This window comes from Xyrauchen texanus, chromosome 25, assembly GCF_025860055.1.
Source record: "Xyrauchen texanus isolate HMW12.3.18 chromosome 25, RBS_HiC_50CHRs, whole genome shotgun sequence".
In the NCBI taxonomy this organism is placed as follows: domain Eukaryota; kingdom Metazoa; phylum Chordata; class Actinopteri; order Cypriniformes; family Catostomidae; genus Xyrauchen; species Xyrauchen texanus.
In genome coordinates, this window is record NC_068300.1 from 17,389,876 (window position 1) to 17,411,900 (window position 22,025).

The window sequence follows — 22,025 nt, forward strand, 5'->3', positions numbered from 1 at the left end:
TGCCTATGTATGCACCCCCACCCGTAAACACTGTAGTTTCGAACATTTCTCCGGCTCTTTCTGCAGAGCATTACGGAGATAACGCGTGTGCCTGTAATCTCACACGCACTCAACAAAGCTGCTCAGCGCGCGCATGTGCCTCTGAGAGCTGTAAGCTCAGTGTAGAACATTAGAACATTACCCAGTCCCCTTACAGGCGGTTGGAAATGTCTATACAGCAGTCAATGGGCCAGTCATAAAACTCGCTCACCTGCAATCAAACGCCGTTTTCACGGCGACACACAGAAATCACCAAAAGAGTCATTTTCTGCCTGTGTCACTAAGGGTTCACATGTCCACACTAAAGTGCGCATTCCCACATATCAATACTGTCCAAACAGTGCCAAACACCTCCCCAGCTCAGGCTGGATGTCTCAAATATGTAGATCGTGTGCCTATTGTCATGTATGCACCACTACACACAAGCACTGTTCCCACAGTTATAAACACTTCCCCAGTAAAAACGGGAAGTGCTATAAGTGTAGCGCGTGTGCCTGCTGTATTGCACGCACCCCTACACACAGCTACCCACACAGTTTCAAACAGCTATGCCGCAAACATCACAGATGTAATGCGCGAGCTAAGAAACTCCCCGCTAAATGCGGAAAGCTTTATGAACGTGGCGCGCGTGCCCATAATGATGAATGCACCCCCACTTCAAAACACTGTTCATACAGTTTCAAGCACTCATGCTGTCAGCATTTCGGAAATAGCGCATGTGCTTGTACTCTCACACGCACCTCTGCACTCGGCACTCAATGAGAGCCGTAGATTCTGTGTTAGCACAAAGCGATTTGCCGGCGGGGCCCATACGTCACTGCGACACACCCCCAGCCGGCATTCAGCCCATATCTGTGCGAGCAGAAGCCTGGGAAAAAATCCCCGACATGCCGAAATGGGTTTTTGAACATAATAAAACACGGATACTCACTTCAATTCGCTCGCAGACCACCCCGCTTTTCAGCGGTGGTCGAGACGAAAGTGAGGAAAGATGTGTCACATGTTCTACGCACCGAGGTGCTCAAACTGATAGAGAAGGGCGCTATAGAAACTGTTCCTCCCTCTTTGAGCGAGGCGGGTTTTTACAGCCGCTATTTTCTCGTCCCGAAAAAGGATTAATGATTCGCTCGTTCAGAATGTTATCAACCAATCACATCCTCACGCAAGTTCGCCCCCAGGGATTGGTTTCTATCAGTGGATTTGAAAGACGCTTACTTTCACATCCCGATAGCGCCTCATCACAGGCCCTTTCTGAGATTCGCTTTCGAGGGACAGTCATACCAGTACACAGTACTACCATTCGGCCTATCAGTGGCCCCCCGTACATTCACGAAATGTATGGATGCAGCACTTTCCCCCCTGAGACAGCGGGGAGTGCGGATACTGAATTACCTCGACGATTGGCTAATCATAGCACAATCAGAGGTTCAGTTAATGACACACAGATCTTGGACTATCAGCCATTTACAATGCCTGGGTCTGAGAATAAATTTTGCAAAGAGCGTGCTATCCCCCAGCCAGAATATTTCTTTTCTGGGAATAGTGCTAGACTCAGTGCAGATGACAGCGCGCCTCTCATCAGAGCGCGCGCTTTCTATTCGACGCCTTGCAACATCGTTCAGAACGGGCGCGCACGCCCCCATCAAACGATTTCAGAGACTGCTCAGCCTCATGGCCTCGGCATCAGCTGTACTCCAGCTAGGATTGTTGCACATGCGTCCTCTCCAGCGCTGGCTCAAGAGCCGCGTCCCCACTCACGCGTGGCGCTCAGGCCACTTTTTGATCAGAGCGAATCACGGCTGTATAAAAGCCCTGACGCCCTGGAAAGCCATAAAATGGTATCAAACCGGCGTGAGTCTGGGCGTGAATACGCGGAGAAAAATGATCACGACAGATGCCTCCAAAATAGGATGGGGGGCCCTTTACGAGGGCAGGCCTGTTTCCGGTTTTTGATCAAACCCGGAAAAGCGCCTACACATAAACTGTCTGGAAATGAAAGCGGTCGCCTTGGCTCTCAGAGCCCTGCTTCCGTACCTGTAAAACGAACACGTCCTGGTCCGAACGGACAACATGACGGTAGTTTCGTATATAAATCGCCAAGGTGGACTCAGATCGAGCTCCCTGCACTCTATGGCCAGGGAGCTCATTCTATGGTCACAACATCACCTGCGCTCGCTAAGAGCAGCGCACGTGCCAGGCGTCCTGAACCAAGGAGCGGACATGCTATCCAGAGACAAAGTTCTCCCAGGAGAATGGTCTCTCCACCCTCTGACGGTTCAGTGGTTATGGCGAACCTTTGGCGAGGCGGAGGTTCGCCTCCAAGGAAAACACGCACTGCCCTCTCTTCTCAAAAGCACGGACACGCTCGCCCAAGTTTGGCCGAGCCGCCCCTTGTATGCTTTTCCCTCGATCGCGATGCTGCCTCAGGTCATCAGTCGGATCAGGGAGGTGAAATGTGCAGTGCTCCTGGTAGCCCCACTCTGGAAAAACCAGACGTGGTTTCCAGAGCTGGTACAGATGATGCAATCTGCCCCATGGCCGATTCCGCTGAGGCAAGACCTCCTTGGACAGGCCAGCGGGATGATTCTTCATCCCCGCCCCGATCTGTGGGCCCTCCATGCATGGCCCCTCAACGGGTTCCCGAGAACCTCCCCAGTGGAGTTCTGAAAACCATTGCTGAGGCACGAGCCCCCTCTACGAGGCGCTTGTATGCCCAAAAGTGGAAAGTGTTCAGTGACTGGTGTGATACCAAGAGCTTGAACCCCAAAACGTGCGAGATACCGAGCGTACTCGCCTTTTTTGCAGGAGCTGCTGGAGGCGGGCCGCACACCCTCCACGCTCAAAGTCTATGTGGCTGCCATAGCGGCGTCACACAGTCCTGATAAAGGACATTCATTAGGAAAAAACGATCTGATCGTTCGTTTCCTAAGAGGCGCTAGGAGGATGAACCCTCCTCGCCCACCTTCGGTGCCAATCTGGGACCTGGCCACGGTCCTGGACGCACTCAAAGGTGCCCCGTTCGAACCTCTCCGAACCGTGCACCTCAAGCAGCTCTCGCTCAAAACCACGCTCTTGCTGGCACTCGCTTCAGTTAAAAGAGTTGGCGACCTGCACGCGCTGTCATCAAGCGCTGCTTGCCTGGAATTTGGACCTAACGACTGCAGAGTTGTCCTTAGGCCAAAGCACGGGTATATTCCTAAGGTGCTCTCCACTCCCTTCAGAGCACAGGTGATATCTCTGGCAGCGCTATCGTCCTCAGCAGACGAAGGCGACGCAAATTTACTCTGCCCGGTCAGGGCGCTCAGAGTATATTTGGAACGTTCTGCCCTGTTCAGACAGACGGAACAATTATTCGTATGCTTTGGCGGCCGAACTAAGGGTCTCGCTGTTTCAAAGCAACGAATATCGCGCTGGATAGTGGATGCTATAGCGCTAGCTTATGAAGCCAAGGGCCTTCAATGCCCCTTAGGCGTCAGAGCTCACTCTACGAGGAGCATGGCCTCCTCGTGGGCATGGTCGAGTGGGATACCCATTTAAGATATTTGTGCAGCGGCAGGCTGGGCCTCGCCTTCGACATTTATCAGGTTTTATAACCTACAGGTCCCCTCACTACATTCCAACATTCTATCAGTCTGACTGTGGAATGAGCTGGAGTATGTACATGCTGGGCATTATCTCCTCCCTTATAAGGTCCGTCTCTGACCGACTTAGAGGGTTTATTATGCGTACCAGTACACAAAAAACTCAGTACATATGATGTGTACTTGTGTTTGTACAAGGAGCGCCCCACCTTGTAGGTAAGGGCGCCCTGTCATACCCCACTAAATAGCTCGCCTCTGGCCAGCTCGTGGAATAATCATTAAGGCTCAGGCACCTGCCTCTGGCTTTATACAGCGAAGTCAGCACGCACGGCGTTTTACATGGGGTTCCCATAGCGTAAGCTACTTACGCAATAGGAGAGACCTCTCGATAAGTCGTTCCTGAGAGAGGGAACGACTATTGCGTAAGCTGCCATGCCTGTGCTTGGTCAGTCGCTTCAGTCGATTGAACCAAAAGAACCGGAATGACAGGATGCTCATTATATAGCCCTCATATGCTAATTTCAGCAGGCTATGAGCGCGCGAAAGCGGGGCGCGCCCCCATTGGTGGCGCGTTCTAAATCGCCCCGTCATTGGTTCGAGCAGTTGCCGCAGCACAGCCAATGACCGAGCTGCCTCGCTCATCACTGTCTGCTGTGCAGCTGCAATGCGTTTTACATAAAGACTTCAATATTTCTCGAGAAACGGAGTTTTCCCATAATGTAAGCTACTTACGCAATAGTCGTTCCCTCTCTCAGGGAACCGAGTTTACGTTAGTAACCGAGTCGTTACCTATTAATCATTATGAAGAGATTATCTCATATTAATATTATTTTTTGTGTTAGATTATTTGTATTGACACTTAAAAGAGAGGTACAGAGCAATATAGAGGGAACAAGAGAGTAACATAGAAATGAGAGAAGGGCTTTAAATTGCTGTAAAAATCTGTAATTACAAAACGTAATAATCTTGTTGATTTCCAATGCAAATTATGCTTGTGAGAAACTGAAGTTTGCTATAACTTGCAATTACTTAAACACCCCACAGCTAACAAAACAATCAAACATCATAATGCAATTAAAAATGACATAGCTAAACAAGAATTACTTAGACAATGCTTTGAAATGATTGTAAGAGTGTAAGTCTGAGATTACGCAAATAATATTAATGTAGCCAGCCCCAGCTGCATGAGGAGTTCATAATATGAGGGCTATTGTTAGCCCTGCTCATGCTGAGTACTCTCACTTCCTGCATGCATTAATCCCAAGAGTAGTCGTCCCTGCTGACACCCTTACACGGCATCAACTCACACTGGTTTCTGAGGTAACCGTTGTCACGGAAACTATCAGAGAGGTCGGTATAAGGTGAGAATGACACAGGTAGTTTGCTAGATATCAAGGCATATTAATAGTTGTGACATACAAAGTGCTAGTTAGTGTCATGTTTGACAGCTAATTGGGGAGCAATCTGTGATTTGTATTTGTTTAGGAATTCTGACCATGTCTGTAAACTGTTAGTGTGACTGGCACACAAAATGAGCTGAAATTTCCACTAAATGGCATTTTATGCATAAGAAACAACAGGGGGCAGGGATTTGATTGTGTGCTGCTGTGCACCAGCTTCTCTCTGTAGAAAAACTCACCACTTGTGTTAACATTAGGGATATCAAACATGCAATCAAGTGCGCGTCGCTCCATAATGTTATAGTAATGAATGCGACTTACTCTCTGTGATAATGCGAGCCTCATTAGACACAGCCGTGCCAAGCTCGTTAGATGCATAGCAGCTATATCGGCCCTGGTACTGGTGGATCGGTCCTTCCTTGACTGTCAATGAAAAAGTTCCAGAATCTGTGGACACTGAAAGGTCAGGGTCCTGAGACGGGTCAAACTCCAATCCATCTTTAACCCATCGGAACCTAGTGATGATGCAGAGAAGAAATAAATGAGATATCACGACAAACTCATTGAATTCAAAAAGTGATTTTTAACATAACAGAAGTATAACATTCATTAATTAAATTTATGGGTTGGAGTGACATTTAATATTGTTTCTCGACCAATCCTTTTAAGATTGATAGGAAATTATGAGTAACACATTAGCTGATGCTTGCACATGCATATAGTAGGGCTGTAACAATAACAGACCAAGAGGGGGACACGTCCCCCCTAATATTTGTAGTAGTGGTTTATCAGTATGGGTTTTTCAATGACAGATTCTTAAACTTTTACATTTGGTTCACCCCTATTGAATATTACTAAATCCTTGATATAAAGCATTATAAATAAATAAATATACGCATACAAAATAATGCAATATTTATTATAATATATAATATAATATTGCTTTACAAAACACCTTATAATCATTTACATGTTCACTTGAATAATTTTAACCAGTTATATCGGTTATCACTGTTAAACCACATAATACATTATAATACTTAACTATTCTTACCTATAACTTTAAAGAAATAATGCATTCGAAAACATGGAAAAACTCCTAATTTCTTGTGCTATCTGCATTATAATGCATTATAAGTTTAAAGGTGTACTGTATTGTAAGGTGTAAGGTGCCTAATGTACTATAACTGTGGTTAAAATGATAAAACATACAATGCAGTACAATGTATTTTATAAGGCATTCTGTAGAGGTCTCAAGTAAGATGTTACCAAATAATGTTAACATGATGCTATGGATACTGACGTGGGTGGAGGATTCCCAGTTGCCTCACAGGTGAGTGTGATGTCATCCGTTGAAAAGGTGGTGACAGAGTCTGGTTGGGTAGTAATCACTGGAGGGCTTTTTACTGCAGAGAGAAAATAAAATTAGATTTCTATTTGAGCTGTGAAATTAGAAAGGAAAATAGAACAAAGTTTTCTATTTCCAGAAACCTATATTATCTTCATTAATTATTCTCAGATGTGGATGAGGAAGGCATACTGTATTAGTTGCAGTAGATAAGCAGCCCTTCTGCTGACCTGCTGTAACCACATGACAAGCAATATTCTCAACAACTTAATGATGCACTGCGACAATGACTTCCTGCAGTACCGTTTCCTGTTAATCTCAACAGTGTTCTGAAGCCAGTGTCCCTGAATCTTTCACACAACTGATTAGTTCCAACAGATATGTCTAAGATATGTAATATAATTAATTTCATTAAAACTCCCAAGTGAAAAGAAGAAAATGAAGAGAGCATTGTAAAGTGTGAGGAGGCAATACATGGAGATTGTGTGAGCACAAGATGTTCTCCAAGTGTCAAATGTTGATGAGTATGAGTAGCCTGTTAAAGGCAGGAAGGAACTGAGAGTGGAGGAGAGAAAAAGTGACGGAGATAGGAAGCCCTTGATGTAATCTACAAACACATTTACTGAGGCTATAAACAAGTGCTTATGCCCAAGATACTTTAAAAAGTCATGCATTCCTCTGATTTAATATTATAATTTTTTTGTATATACTGTATATCTGTTATATAACTTTTCATATATTCTTAATTATTTTGTTCTAGGCCTATCAACGGAATGGTTTAGGGCATCTTCAGATATTCTAGCTTTCAGATTTGTTCTGTATTCGCTGTCTCAAGAGGCAAGTGTTCTTATAATTGTAGCTAATATCAATCAGAACTGAATATAAAGAAACTTGTCCAGACACTCCAAAACTTGAAACAGCAATTACATCACACATATTATTAACCCTTCTACTGTCTTTGGTCATTTTGACTGATTTGATTTCAGTTTCCCTTCATCGGAGCGGTACAAGGCTTGGTGACTTTTCCTACACACAAAACAATTATAATTCAGAATTGATACTATGAATCTAGGTGGTTTTATCAAACACACACACACACACACACACACACACACACACACACACACACACACACACACACACATCTCTCTTTCTCTCTCACTCACACACATACTGTACACACAAACACACTGATAGAGAACATATACACACCATCCATACAAAAACACTTTAATGTAAAACTTTAATGTAATGTTATGTGGCTTTCTTGGGCCTTGCTCACAGTTCTATTTCAGCAGCACAATGATGAAATAGCATTTCTTACATTTCTGTTTGGTTATTTTGACCGATTTGACTGGATATTTGTAATAAAAATATTTCCTTCAAATGGTATAAGGCTTGGTGATATTTCTACACCTGCCATCTCAACACACGCACAAAAACTGCTAACAAGATTCCATGAGTCTGTGTGATATACCAAACTTTATTTATTATAAGATGTTATTAAAAACAAAACTTTATTCATATTTTTCTTCTCCACTGTTTGTGAATAATTTGTTTATTGCCATTCATAATCTTCCTGTTCGTTATCTTCCCATTTTTATACTTCATCTACTTCACTTACTGAATTCGTATTGAATTTTCATGTTTGCAAAATAAATGGTTTGTAACTAAATGCTTACTCTAAGGCTTCTCTTTGTAACACCATATGTCAAGTATGACTGCAAACATAAAACAAAATATTAAATATATATCCAAATAAAATATCATATTAAATATATATCCAAATTCATAACTTCTATAAATTAACTTTGTTACAACATCGGTCTAAAGTGACCAGGCAGCATGTGTGGATAACTGCAGTCATCCACTGGTTATAATTGTCATTTAATATGTACGTGTATATATATATATATATATATATATATATATATATATATATATATATATATATATATATATATACATACACTCAGCAGATGCTCCAAATGCATGAAACATTTTGATATTTTTTCAGGTTTAATGAAATGTATGATTTTAATGAAGTGAAAGAAATATAAAATGTGTTTTAATTATATGTGAAATGGTGTAATATAGTTATTTAGAGGTAAATTAGGATAAAATACCATAAAATAAAAAAATTCATAAGTTTAGTGTTATTACTTCGGTGAAATTTTTTTTTATTTTATTACTGTATCTCGTCAAATTTGACCAGTAATACTAAGAGTGTTTGCCTGTAACAAAGACTGTAGAAGGGTTCATTTTAAAATATCCATGTCTTACTGTGCTCTGAAATTTTTCCAATTGTACAAACACTTCTGAATATAACAAACAGATTTCTTAGCTAATCAGAAGGCTTTGCTGTTGCTGCAGGATCTTTTCTGTTATTGGAATAAGTCTGGGAAATTAAAGTAAGGGAGTGGAAGTTAGTGCATGCAAATCACATATTTTGTACACAATTACACATGCACACAGGGCTTAAGATACTTACAGTCTCTAATTTTGTCTGTCCATTGAGTCAGCAGGGGAATCAATCACAAAGAAATCATGTAAGTTTACAGTAAAATACAGTACAAGAAACATGCACTTATATGTTACACAAAACAGATGAATTCAAATGCTTTTACCACTTAGAAGACACATACACTCAAACTATTAAACCTATACTTGCGAGGACCTCCCATTAGACAATTATTCTTAAATTATGATATCTATAATAATATAATCTAGACGTAACTCTACTATATACACCATATAACTGTAGTCACATCATGGTTAATTGCATTCAAACTATGGCTTCTGCCAACAAAATAAAAAAAAAACATGGTTACAACAGTGTTACTATAGTAAAACTATGGTTCAATGGATCAAACCTTTCTCTCAACTCCCTGACCTTCACCCTGCTCACCCACTCTTATATTTATTGTTATAAGTAGTATTAAAGGAAAGCATAAGAGTGGAGACAGGAAACAGTATGGAAAAGGGAACAGCCACACCGTCTTTACACACTACTCCATTGCGCAGGTGTGGCAGGTGTAAACCTAATGCATCTAGTCAATCCATACTTTTTCTTCTAGAAATGGCCATCCCTCACAAGTTGTATTCACCAATATTTATGATGAAACCAACATAAAACAAGCTGGTTAACTAGCAAACAAGTATAGACACATAGATTACATTAAGCCAGATAATACACTGGATCTTTTTTCTTTATGAGATAAAATATTTGTATGAGTGAATGAGTGAATATTTGTATGATTATGCCAAATTGGAGGCAAGGAAACAAAGAAAAAACATTATGCCAGCTCTGACACCTGGACTTTAGTTCAGCTGGCCAAGACCCAATAGGCATGCTAGAGATAACAAGACTCTGGCAAAGCAGGGCACAAATATATACTCACTACCAAGCTGTTTTCCTTGCTGTGATTTCAAACTTCCTTTGCATTACTGGATGATACTGCAGTCTCACAACTTAATATGAAAACAATTGCATTGAATCTTTGAAAATGGCTCTGCAGGCAGTGAGACAGTGGGTGTAAGCGCAGAGCACTTTTGCTATTCCCAGTCAAGCTGGGTGTTGGCTGAACATTTTAACGTGGTTGTGTATATTAATCTTAATGGCCACATTCATGTCCACGTCTTCAATTTAAAGGTCACTAATTGAAAGTCAAGAGATACCTTGACCTTTACTGCTGATGTAACTCTTCAGTGACATCTCATTCACTGTTTTCATCCTTTAGTTTTCTTATTTAGTGTATGTATGGAGAGAGGCAGGACAGTGTCTGATTCATTGATACACTGGGGCAATCTTACATTGCAGATGTACAATAGTAGCAACAACCCCAGTGCTGTCTATAGCTTTAGGAAACTTGTAGCAGGGGTGGATAAGCTGATGTTTTTACAGTTACTATGCAGGTGGAGTTTCCTTTCAATCAGTAACAGGCCTGTACTAGTGCTTGGATCAATAAGTTAATCAATGAAGCAATTAAAGACCTCTTTAACATAGTGTAATAATCAAAACAATAAGTTATCGCAGAAAAACAACCATTGTTAAAACTTGTTTTTCTGCTACCAGTGCAAAGTTTGGAATAGAATTTGACTAAAATTTCTCATGATTTTAAAAACCTTTTAGTCTAAATCCTTATGCTTCAATGCTTCAAATTAGTTTTGTAGACAAATATAAATTGTGCCAATATATGAACTTCTTACACTTAATTTATTATAATTATTATTTTAATTGACAAGTTAGTCCAGAGAGGGAAGGAAAACCAGTCAACAAGTAGCCAAAGTATATGGGAATTCATAAACTACATTTAAATACATCCCAGTTGGATGCCTGATGAAGTTGGCAAAAGGAATGCCTAGTGTGCAGACAAAGTAGTTTAAAGAAGCTAAAATAAAAGATAGTTTTGATTTGATTAACATTTTTGTTCACTACATAGCTAATTTCCAAACTTCCATTTATATTATTTAACAGTTTTGTGACTTCACTATTATTCTAAAATCTGGGAAAATTGTATAAACAAGAATGACTAGGTGTGTCTAGTCTTTTGACAGATAGTGTACATACTGTATTATATGCATTGTAAAATCCTATACTCACATTTGGATGGGATGTTGATGGTGGCTTGCCCAGGCTTGGGATCGAGGAACAGCAGGAGGAGAGAGAGCAGAGGGAGCAGGAGAGGGGCACATTGCCCCCTGCTGCCCACCTGCTGTTGTGACGTGGCAGGCATTGCACCTGCTTTCAGGCACAAACACAACCGGCAGAAAAACCTTGGATAATCCCACTCAGAGAAAAGCAGTCCTCCAATCTGCCTCCTTCTCTTCTGTTCTCTTTCTCACTCGATCTGTTTCTTCTTCTGTGTCTCTCTCCGGTCCACACCCTCCTGCTGTACTCTCACTGCAAGAGAAGAGAGAGGGGGGAGTGAGAGAGGTGGAGGAGGAGGAGGAGGAGGAGGAGGAGACCCACGTGTATCACTGGAGAGAAAAACGACTCTGACCTCCACATGTCTCAGGACAGAGGGACCCAGAGACATGAGACAAAGGATGGAGTGAGAGGTAAAGAGAGAATAAGAGTGGAGTGAGGGGCAGGAATTAGGGTGTTGTGACCATATAAGTATCAGCCAAATTACAATACTGTGGCGATACTATGGTGATGATGATATTGGATGGTATCACCATGGTACTTTGATATATGCCATGGTACTGAATGATAACAATATTTGTGTGCCATATTGAAGCCTGCAATTTGAAAATCCCTGCTTTACAATAACGTTTTATCATTAATAGCTAACTATATAGTATTCTTAAGTGTTACCAAATATTTAATGCCTGATGTCACCTCAAGCGTATCAGAAATCTAGATTTTTTTATTTATTTATATTTACCAACAGTTAACTGAGTAACTTATGTATAAAGAATCAATGTAGAAAAGAAGATAATACATTCTGTCACTTTAAATACTGAATACAGTGTAATATCCAAAAGTAAAATGTCCATTACTGCCTGCAATCAAGCTGAAACCAAACCAACTTGGCAAGCATCCTGATCAACATCACAGAGCCACTGTGTAATTTCATAAAGCAATTTACTCGATGCATTTCCTGGATCTCTCACAGAACAGACTGATGGTCATAGTCATTAATATATAATGGTGAATGGAGGTCTGGGTATGGAAAAAGATGTTGTAAAAATATTGGCTGGGTCCTGAGGATTTTTCAAGGACCTCTATAAGAGAATGAAGATAAGCATCTAATAGAGCAGCGATCGCTCATGCCATAGGCTCACGAGCTACTCTCCAAGAGGACTTCTCCATCTGTACCTGGGCCTGCCAAATTACCCCACAAAGGCCAGTGTGTGTGGCTCCATTTCTCAGTACTATCATTGGATCAAACAACATTCTTTTTTCATGTATCTGCCTTGATCACACTACTGTACAAAAAGTATTCCCCTGAGGACTTCAGGTAGAGAATGGAAAAAACTAAATAAGATTATAGAGTTGGAACTTGGGCATTTTCATTGGCTTGTGTAAAGCCTGTTGAAAGCAGCTGGGCATGCTGTACGCTAGTGGCGCCAAACCCTGCTGCTGAGTGACCTTGGAAAGGTTGAAAGAGGAGTAAAACACAATCTTTCATTTACCCACACATGTGCACACACACATGAAGACAACCCTGCTAAAAAGACCACCTCAGACCAGCATGAATTTCCATGCTATTCCATGCTGATGTATGCTGGTTAGCGCTGGCATAGTGCTAGCCAAGCAGGTGGACATGCAATGCTTTTCACCACATGGCTGGATCATGGCAAAGACCATTTAAGGCAAGTCAGTTATGTTTCTAATGCCGCTGGGATGCTATATTCTACAGAATGCATACAAGTACAGCTACTGTCTACTTTATTGGGAGAAGATCAAAATCTCAGAAACGGTTGGTCAAGATTTTGAGCAAATAACATGGTTTACTGAAGCCGACTCCCGATTCCTCCTTCCCATATAACAAGGATACGTTTTACAGTGGTGCAGAAATCCGGTATTTTGGAGGAAGGATACATTACCATGGACACCTTGCCACTGGCTGAAGTCATCAAGACCCTTGCCGGCATCTACCAGGCTCAACACCAGGCCCTGCTTGAGCTACTCATGGAATAGAGCAGAGGTTCCAGGTGCTGATCCAGGCTCAAGCAAGGACCAGCAGGTGTTACGGAGCTTAGTACCCTAGGATAGGTCTTCACTAGGTGAGAATGGCTGCCAATTCACCTTCTCCCAACAGCACTGTGACGCCTGCTGGAGGTGGCTATTGGATGGACAATGCGATGTCGGGGCCGTAGTCGATCAAGTGGCACTGGAGCAATTCGTTACCCGGTTACTGAAGGGGTAGGCGGAGTGGATCCAATGCCACCATCCGGCATCGCTAAAGGAGGCAGCACAGCTGGCAGAGGATCATATGACAGCTTATCCATTTACATTTACATTTATGTAATCCAGATTGCCAGGTTGCAAGGAGAATTCTCAGACGTGTTTTTGCCTCTTCCTGGCAGCTTGGTCCGGTTCTGTGTGGATTATAGAAAGGTCAACACGGTTTCTAAGCTTAATACATACCCAATGCCTATTGAATAACTGCTCAGTTTGTTGGGTGCAGTTCGCTTTATTCGACACTGGATTTGACAAAGGGATATTGGCAGATCCCCTTAATGCCAATGCCCCCTGAGAAAACTGCCTTTTCTATACCGTTTGGATTCCACCAAATTGTAACCCTTCCATTCGGCTTGTTCAGGGCCCCGGTGATGTTCCGGCGGCTCATGGACAGGATCCTCAGACTGCACACTGCCTATGCCGCTGCCTACCTAGATGACATTATTATCTATAGTAAGGAATGGCAGCAGCACATGCAACATCTAAGGACTGTTCTGAAAACCTGAAGAAATTGCAATTAGGCGGTGGGTAAGGTAAAGTATCTGGCCCAAAATGGAGGTGAGACAGTTCCTGGGGCTGACTGATCTCACTAAAAAGGGAGCACCAGATCCGGTCCAATGGACAGAGCTGTGCCAACAGGTGTTTCCTCAAGTGAAAGCTGCACTTTGTGGTGGGCCACTCTTACACTCTCTTAATATTGATCTCCCTTTCATTTTACAGACGATGCATCGGACAGGGGGTTGGGGCCGTGTTGTCCCAGGTGGTCGAGTGGAAGGACTTTCCAGTGCTGTACATCAGCTGGAAACTCTTGGTGAGAGAGGCGAAGTACAGCACCATCGAGAAGGAGTGTCTGGCCATCAAGTGGGCGGTCCTGACCCTTCGCTACTACCTCCTGGGATGGGCCTTCACCCTCTTTTCGGAACATGCCCCACTCCAGTGTCTCCATAGTATGAAAGATGACCTTTTATGTTCAAGGTGGTCCACAGGCTGGGGACACAGATGGCTGTTGCGGATTTCCTCTCCAGGAATGGTGGGGGGAGTAAGGTACAGGCCGGCTTGCTCCCTGGTCTGAGTTGGCCGATGGGGGTATGTGGTTATGGGGGTGTGTTCAAGCACCAGTTTGTGAATGAAGAGCTAGTTCGGGAGATGAGAGCGGTAAGGATTTTCACCTGGATTTAACAGCTGTCTCCTATTTTGCAGTGAGAGCTCGAGGGGTATAAGATTAGCACGTAGATTGCAGTGTGTGTTGGAAGCTTCACTACCAGGCTGAAAATCAGCAGTTTTATAAGATGATGAAAAGCGCAATTTTCGTTTGTGTTTTCGTAATTTCAGTGTAAATAAACTGAATTCCTCTTCCCATATAACCAGGAAACGTGTTACAAACACTTAAAAGTTTTTACTACACAGAAGCATTCACAGTTTAACAGCTGATGGAAGTGACGTTTCAAACTAACGTGATGTGTTGACACTCAGTTTAACACTGATGTCTAAAATAATGAACATATTCACACAGCGTGGGGTGATGGTAAAACATTCAACTCATATTTGTATGATGCTGTCTTCACTGAAGTTTTGAAAGTTGCTACATTTTCCATTATTTACAATTGTTTCGTCAAACACGAAACACAGCCAGGTACTCCGCCCCTTCCGCTGTCCATAGCAAGCATGACGTGTCCAACATTCCATGTTCAAATATGACGGTTGAAGAAGCATATCATCCAGGTTGTAGTACAGTTCTTTTTGTTGCATTTTCTCTGTAAACATACCACTCGCACTACTTACACTACTAAATGGTGTAGAATAGTGCAGAAGTATGTGATTTCGGGCTGCCAAACCTTGGACATAAGGTTTTGGAGGAACCTAGCAGTCTGAGGCCCAGTGCACTAGCCTTGTCCCTGGTCCCAAAAAATATTGGTCAAACAAATGCTGGTCTTGTTGAGCTGTTTGACCAGTATTTTTTGGGACCAGGGACAAGGCTAGTGCAACACTAGCCAACACTGACAAGGCTAGTGCAACACTAGCCAACACTGGAGCTGTTTGACCAAGGAAGTCTTGCTGGTTAATTCTAACGAGAAAACCAACACCTCTCTCCATCCAAAACAATAGTATGGAGAGAGGTGGAACCCACTTTCAGACTAGCTATGTAGAGGCGTAACTGACATACATTTACTTTTTAATTCCCACATTTCTTTTCTTTTGAGCCCACACAATGGTACTTGCGGGTCACGTATGGAAGATCATACACATTATGTTGGTGTAGGACCTCAATCTTGGATTACTTGGCTCATTAAACACAGTCAACTCCTATCAGCCCAGTGCCGCCAAGCCTTATTGTGAAAGATAGAATTAGAGGAGAGAAGAAAAGGTAGGAGGTGGAGGGGGATGGGGTGATAGAGATGACAGCCGGGACAGTAATCCCTTCCTCCATTAAATCACACAGCTGCCCAATCAATCAGACACCTTTCCTCTCCTCTCGTCAGCTCTCTCCTGTGTTCTAGCTTTGAGATATTCATATGAAATGATCAGAGGGGGAGGGGCTGTGTCAGCAGCCAATTATAGGCTGGGTGGGCTTCCGTTGGCCTTTAACAAATGCCATCAAATGAGGATGAATCGAGCTGAAACGCACTGGGCTGAACGGTAGAAGACAAAGTTGTTCAATGTGGCCTTGGCCATTATCTGAGTTTATACTGACTGAAAGGTGCTGAGCGTAGCACGATTATCTCTGTCACACGCCCGTTCCTAAGGGAGCCAGCCGGCAATCAAATCATTGACCCTGTAACATGTGATCAAACAGCAGCCAGTAAATAGGTGACTAAGCCAAGCAGCCAAGCAGAGAATAGTGAAGAAAAGGAGGGGTTTGAGAGTGAAGAATTGGGAGAGTGTGCCCTTGCTTTAGGCAAAAACAGCTTGAACCCCAAACATGCTGATAAGAACTGCGTCTATAATGGCTTACATGGCTACTATTGCTGATGTGAAAGAGAGTGACAACAGTTGGGGCTTTAGGTCTATTAGCACTGTTGATGTTATATAATCCTGTCACCTGCCTTATTATAACGTCACAGACTAAACATCATTGATGCCCTGCAGCTGGAAAGTACCAATGGCAATAATGTATTTTCCACAGAACAGATGTGCATACAATGAGATAAAAAAAAATGCTATGCTTTTAGGCCCTTAGAGAATTGATGCTCCATTCCACATAACCAAACTTAGTAATATCAAGCATCTAGCAATCAAAAAAATAACCAAACAATTATCTTTGCGAAATGGAGCATGTCACTTTACTCACAGCATATACTGCTTGGGTTATTAGAAGAAATGTGAATCATAACCTAGAAAGTTGCTGTTATGCATTGCAGAGCCGGCCCAAGGCATAAGCGAACTAAGCGGCTGCTTAGGGCCCTGGTGGCCACCAGGGGGCCCCCAAGAGCACATTATTATTATTTTATTTTGTGATTATACTGTCAATGCACAATGGTAATTATACAAAAACGCAATATTAAATGCAATATTATGTTAACGGGCTGCAAGGTGCAAGCACATTCAGACAGCAAAACAGCAATGTCACAAAAAAAGGACATATCCTCTGGTGCAAAGAAAAGGAAAAAGAAGAAAACAAAGGAAGAGAAAAAACAGCACGATAAAGGTATGTTAAGTAGCTAGGCTAAGTTACGAGCTAACATTAGCTGGCTAGTTAGTTAACATAGCCTATGTAGCATATCTTCTTTTTTAGGAAAGTTTGATTAATCATCTGTAAATAGCCTTGACATCTTAATATATTATTAGTACAACATATTACTTAGCAAGTTTTAGATTAAAGTTTTTGTTTTCTGTGTAAAAATAACTTTCCTGGGTATATATTTTTGTAATAAAAATAAGCTTCTATTCCATAAACGTTGTACTGATAACAACTTAACATTATTTACATTAGTCTACCATTTTGGGGTCTTTGCTATTATATTCCAATATCATTAAGCCTCAATTAGCTAGTTATAGATTAAGAGTTGTTGTTTAGGTGTACAGATGGCTTGCTGCTGTGTATAATAATTTGTGTTGAGAAAATAACATATTTTGTCAAATATTCTGTCAAATATGTACTCTTATGAAACTTCCCTAGGAGCACTGTTGAAATATTTTGGACATGGGGCACAACCAACGCCACCTGCCCCAAGTTCCAGTGCTACAGCTGATGATGATTTTTCAACAAACCCAGATCATTATATTTATATGGATATACCATGCCTTTGTTTTTGACAGACTGTTGCATTACCTTCTAATATGACATCTAACTTTTATTATTATTTTCATCTTTCATCAGTTCCATCCTCTGCATGCGAGGAGCACTTCCCTGCACGTGCATCCACTGATGTGGTCATCTATCCTGTCTGACTCAAAAGGACTGATCTGGTAAGCAGAGGGCCACTGCCCTCTTCACATTCCCTGAAAAACCTGATGGCCGAAGCTTCCACTACACCTACAGAAAGTTAATTAATGGGGAAAAATGCAAGCGGAGCTGCTCACTTATTCAAAAAGAAATGATACTGTCTACAGCTTCTGCTGCAAATTGTTCTCTAGAAGTACACAAAACTGGTAACAGAGGATCAACAGGATTGGGTAAATATAGGTGTGCTACTGTTACATTTAAAACCGTAGAAGGGTAAAATCATGCCAGGCAGACATTGGTATGTTGTAAGCAACACAGCTACAACTAATAAAATTGATAAGGGGTGTGTTAGATTTATAGTGTGCGAATAATCAAGCATTGACATAATTCAATCATATTGCAGCACCGAGGGGCCCCCAAATCAAATTCTGCTTAGGGCCCCATAAAGGCTTGGGCCGGCCCTGATGCATTGCATCACATCAAATATTTCATTGGTAACAGTCTATATTTCCAAATTGATGGTACTACATAATTTTAGGATCCATAATATGGGAATTTTATGAAAAGAAAAGGTTGATTGTCCTTTACGTAGTTAACCCAAAAATCTTAACTCTTATCGAATCCTTTTATTTTAACTTACAATGACAGTAAATGCTGACATAGGGTAACATTCTACCTAACATCTATGTTCATTTTTTGGTGTACTGTCCTTTAATAATGAGAAAATTGTCATTCTCATAGTACCATGTGGGATGTGGTATAAACTTTGGTAGACCAGCTTGCTGTCCAATACACTTCAAAGGTTTGGAAGCTACATTTCTGCTAATCCTGGTATCCGTATTCCTGTCATATTAACTAGATTAAGGTGGAATTTTATAAAAGTCAGTCTTGGCCGTGATCCTAACATTATCTGTTCATAAATTAAATACACTGCAAATATGAATAATTAGTCTGTACAACATTGTTGAGGACTCAATAGGGTAAAGTTGTGCACTCTTAGAAGAAAAGGTTCCATACCTTTTAGGGGTTCCAATTATGAACCAAGCAATTCTATATGGAACCCTAAAGGGTTATTTGAGCCAGGTGCAAAGGTTCTATATCGAACCTTTTAGGGGTACCCAAAATGCAACCATAACATTTGATTTTTGATTCGTTTTTAAATAAAAAAACAATTATTACCAGAATAACATTTAATGGATATGTGAATTGAATGGTTCATATACTATATCAATAAGAAATTAAAATAACATTACAAAAGACATTTATGCATCATTAAGTAAAGCATTTTTAATAGTTGTATTTACAACAACACAATCAATAATTAACACAGTTCATAATGCAATAGTTATGAGAACTGACTTTTATAATAATAAGCAAAAAGTTAATTAGTAGCAAAATTATTTATATAAAAATCATAAATATAAAATAATTTAACATTAACTATACTGTAAATTAACATTATAAGCGTAAGTAAGATTAATAAAAAAGTAAAAAACGAAGTAAAAATGAATAAAAACATTGAAAAGCTCTTAAACAATTTTAGCACTGGGGTAGATACAGAATAATTTTGTTGCCACTGGTCTGACAAACTGTGTGTGATTTTATGGATACAGCAAACTAAACTTCACTTCACTTCAGCCATGTCCATGTCATCAGTTTGATTCCAACTCTCTGCACTCTCTGAAGGATCTAGACACCATAATGAAAGATCAGGTTGAGTGTGCTTTTAGAAGCATTTAACATACCTGCTGTCAGTATGAAGAGTAATTAAAAACAAAGATGTCTTGCTACGTTGTTTGCTGTTTATGATAAATATAAAAGCTGTAGAAGTACATTGTAAAAGTTTTATTTTTCTGCAGTATGAAACACAAATGCAATGTAGCAATGTAGTGTAGAGCTCAAAACTATTTATAAACAAAAATTCAATAATGTAATTTATGCATACACATTTTGTGCAAAGAGGGTTCTTTTTTCTGTAAGTCTTTGTAAACAGAGCCTTTGGAGCTGAGGTAATAACCCTAGGGTTCTATATAGAACCTCAAATAAAAAAAAATTACTTTGGAAATACAGACACTGGGATAATTGGCCATTCATTCTTAAGACAAGCATTTTTTAAATATACAGAAGGCTATGTACAGATAGTCTCATAAAAAGCAAATGTGAGATATAAATTGCTTAAGCAACCATGTCAGTTTGTGGTGCTTCTATGACACTTTTGAGCAGTGGCGAATTCTCAGGACCAGCAAAGCCTTCTCAAACCACTGCTAAGCAAACAGGAGTGTTGCAGTTCTGAATATCGGGGAATGGAATACATTTATGGTGGGAGATATCAAGTAGGAATATCCCACACCCAACTTGAATGGAACGCAGCATAACTGTGTACCCTGACGAAACTAAAGTTATTGCAAGCAACATTTAAATCGCAAATATTATTAGATCAATTTTTCCAGGTATTATAGACCTCCTTGGTAGATTCATATGAAAAATTATGGCATTATTTTTGATGTTCATTTCACATTATAGTCATGCTGCAGTTAAAATTAGGCTTGCTTGAGCATTAAGTGTCGTTTCAAGTTCTGGCTTTCGTGTGTGGACGTGTTTTGAAAATGTCAGTTGGTATTATTAGTTGACTGCCACATAATGTATAATAGGCATAGTGTCTTATACATTGTGAATTTGTGCTTTCTTAATGGAATGAATCGCACTGAAGTCCTAGACTTAAAATGGACGGCCCGTGGCTGCTTATGAGTCATACCATGGTCATTTTCATCACAATTGCAATGCTCTATCAATTCAGCTCTGTGCAGTGAGCCACTTACAAATGATTTAGTTGAAACTTTTATTACTGTGCACTGTTTTCGACATACTGTAAATTCTGAGCTTAATGACTTTGGCTTTGAGTAGCCTACGTCATGCTAATTAATAAGATGCATTTCCAGAACTTACCCATCACATTTTCTGATAGGTTAAAAAAATAATGCTGAATGCATATTACCATGTTAAGTTAGAATGGCAAAATAAATAGGCTGTTATCTGTTTGTTGTCAACCAAAACGTAATCATCTTTGAGAACCATGTGTTCTGATAATACCATAAGAGTGTTTATCCAGTGAAAGTCATCTGTACAGTATGTGTTTCTAAGGGCTGGGCTCTGTTATGTCTTCTCTTTAAATATTTACCACCTCCAACTGTGAAGATGCTTGTCAGAATCTGGAGGGGAGAGAGAATTGGAGGGGGGAAATAAATTAATATGCTTGCCCTCAATCCCTCAAGACCACCCCGAGGGTCTGTCTGTCTGTCTGTCAGGAACATGGATCGACCGAGAGGGACAGACAGCCAAAGAAAAACTGATTTGAAGGAGAGAGGTAAAGAGAGGGACAGGAAAGAAAGAAGTGGAGGGTGGAGATAGGTGACTCAAGGTAATGGGAAAAACAGGGAGTGGCAGAAGTCAAAGAGATGCAGAGAGGGGCCTATAATTGGTAGAGACCCCCTGCAGGGTAAATTATTTATAGCCTGGCCTTCCATGTTGGAACAATTTGCCCTAAATTCACCTTAATTCATAATTCATTTCGGTTTGTTCACAATACAGTATATTTGGTCAGGGGCCAGACCGTCCCTCTATGTGTTGTGCACACAAAAGTGCATGTTGTGTTTTGGAATTCAGCATCACTTCTGCATGAACTTGATGCAGATTCAGAAAAAGGTTAAATCTGTAATGAGAGTTAGAACAAAAATAAAGCTGGTCTGATCCAAGCAGACATGCTCCACACAATAGGGTGCATACGAGATTAGAGATTACCTTGATCTCATTATGCTGAGTTGATAGTAGTGAAAGCAGCTATTATTGCTGCCTAATAAAAAATCTATATTCTACTGAAGCCATGCAACATCTGCACACTCCTCTTCACCTGGCTTTGCATAGTTCTAAAGTGCACAGACATAGCTATACTGCTAACTTCAAGCGATATTTCTCTGCTTTATTGACTTGGCATCATATGCAGTTTACCCCAGGGTCCCCCTGCTTGGATGTGTCTTTGCATCCTCATAAAGGCTTCTGATGTGTGCAGACAGCACCGGAGCGCACAGGAGAGTAGAGAGCCACCCTACCCACCTGACAACTGGCCTGTATCTAAGATCTGTACTAATGCAATGTTTGTGGAAACTGAGTAGGGTCATACTAAGAACAATAAAGCATTTTTTTTAACAATTATATTGCTTTTTATTTTCTAGAAACACTCTGACAGCTTAATAGTCAATTAAGAGACTGCCTGGAATATTTGTACTTTTTCTTTCTGCTGCTCCCATTAGGGGTCACCACAGCAGACCATCCGTGATCTGCATATTTGACTTGGTACAGGTTT

General features: G+C 41.0%; 1 protein-coding gene across 1 annotated transcript in view; it reads right to left on the reverse strand.

The window, feature by feature from the left end:
- LOC127618512 (neural cell adhesion molecule L1-like) overlaps positions 1 to 22,025 on the reverse strand; it is a 79,854-nt gene that overhangs the window by 25,890 nt on the left and 31,939 nt on the right. The window contains exons 2-4 of the mRNA XM_052091000.1: positions 10,972 to 11,271; positions 6,324 to 6,426; positions 5,342 to 5,535 (exon numbers count right to left, since the gene is read on the reverse strand). Coding sequence (XP_051946960.1) covers positions 5,342 to 5,535; positions 6,324 to 6,426; positions 10,972 to 11,104 — 430 coding nt within the window. The 5' untranslated portion in view covers positions 11,105 to 11,271. The remainder of the gene's footprint in view (positions 1 to 5,341; positions 5,536 to 6,323; positions 6,427 to 10,971; positions 11,272 to 22,025) is intronic.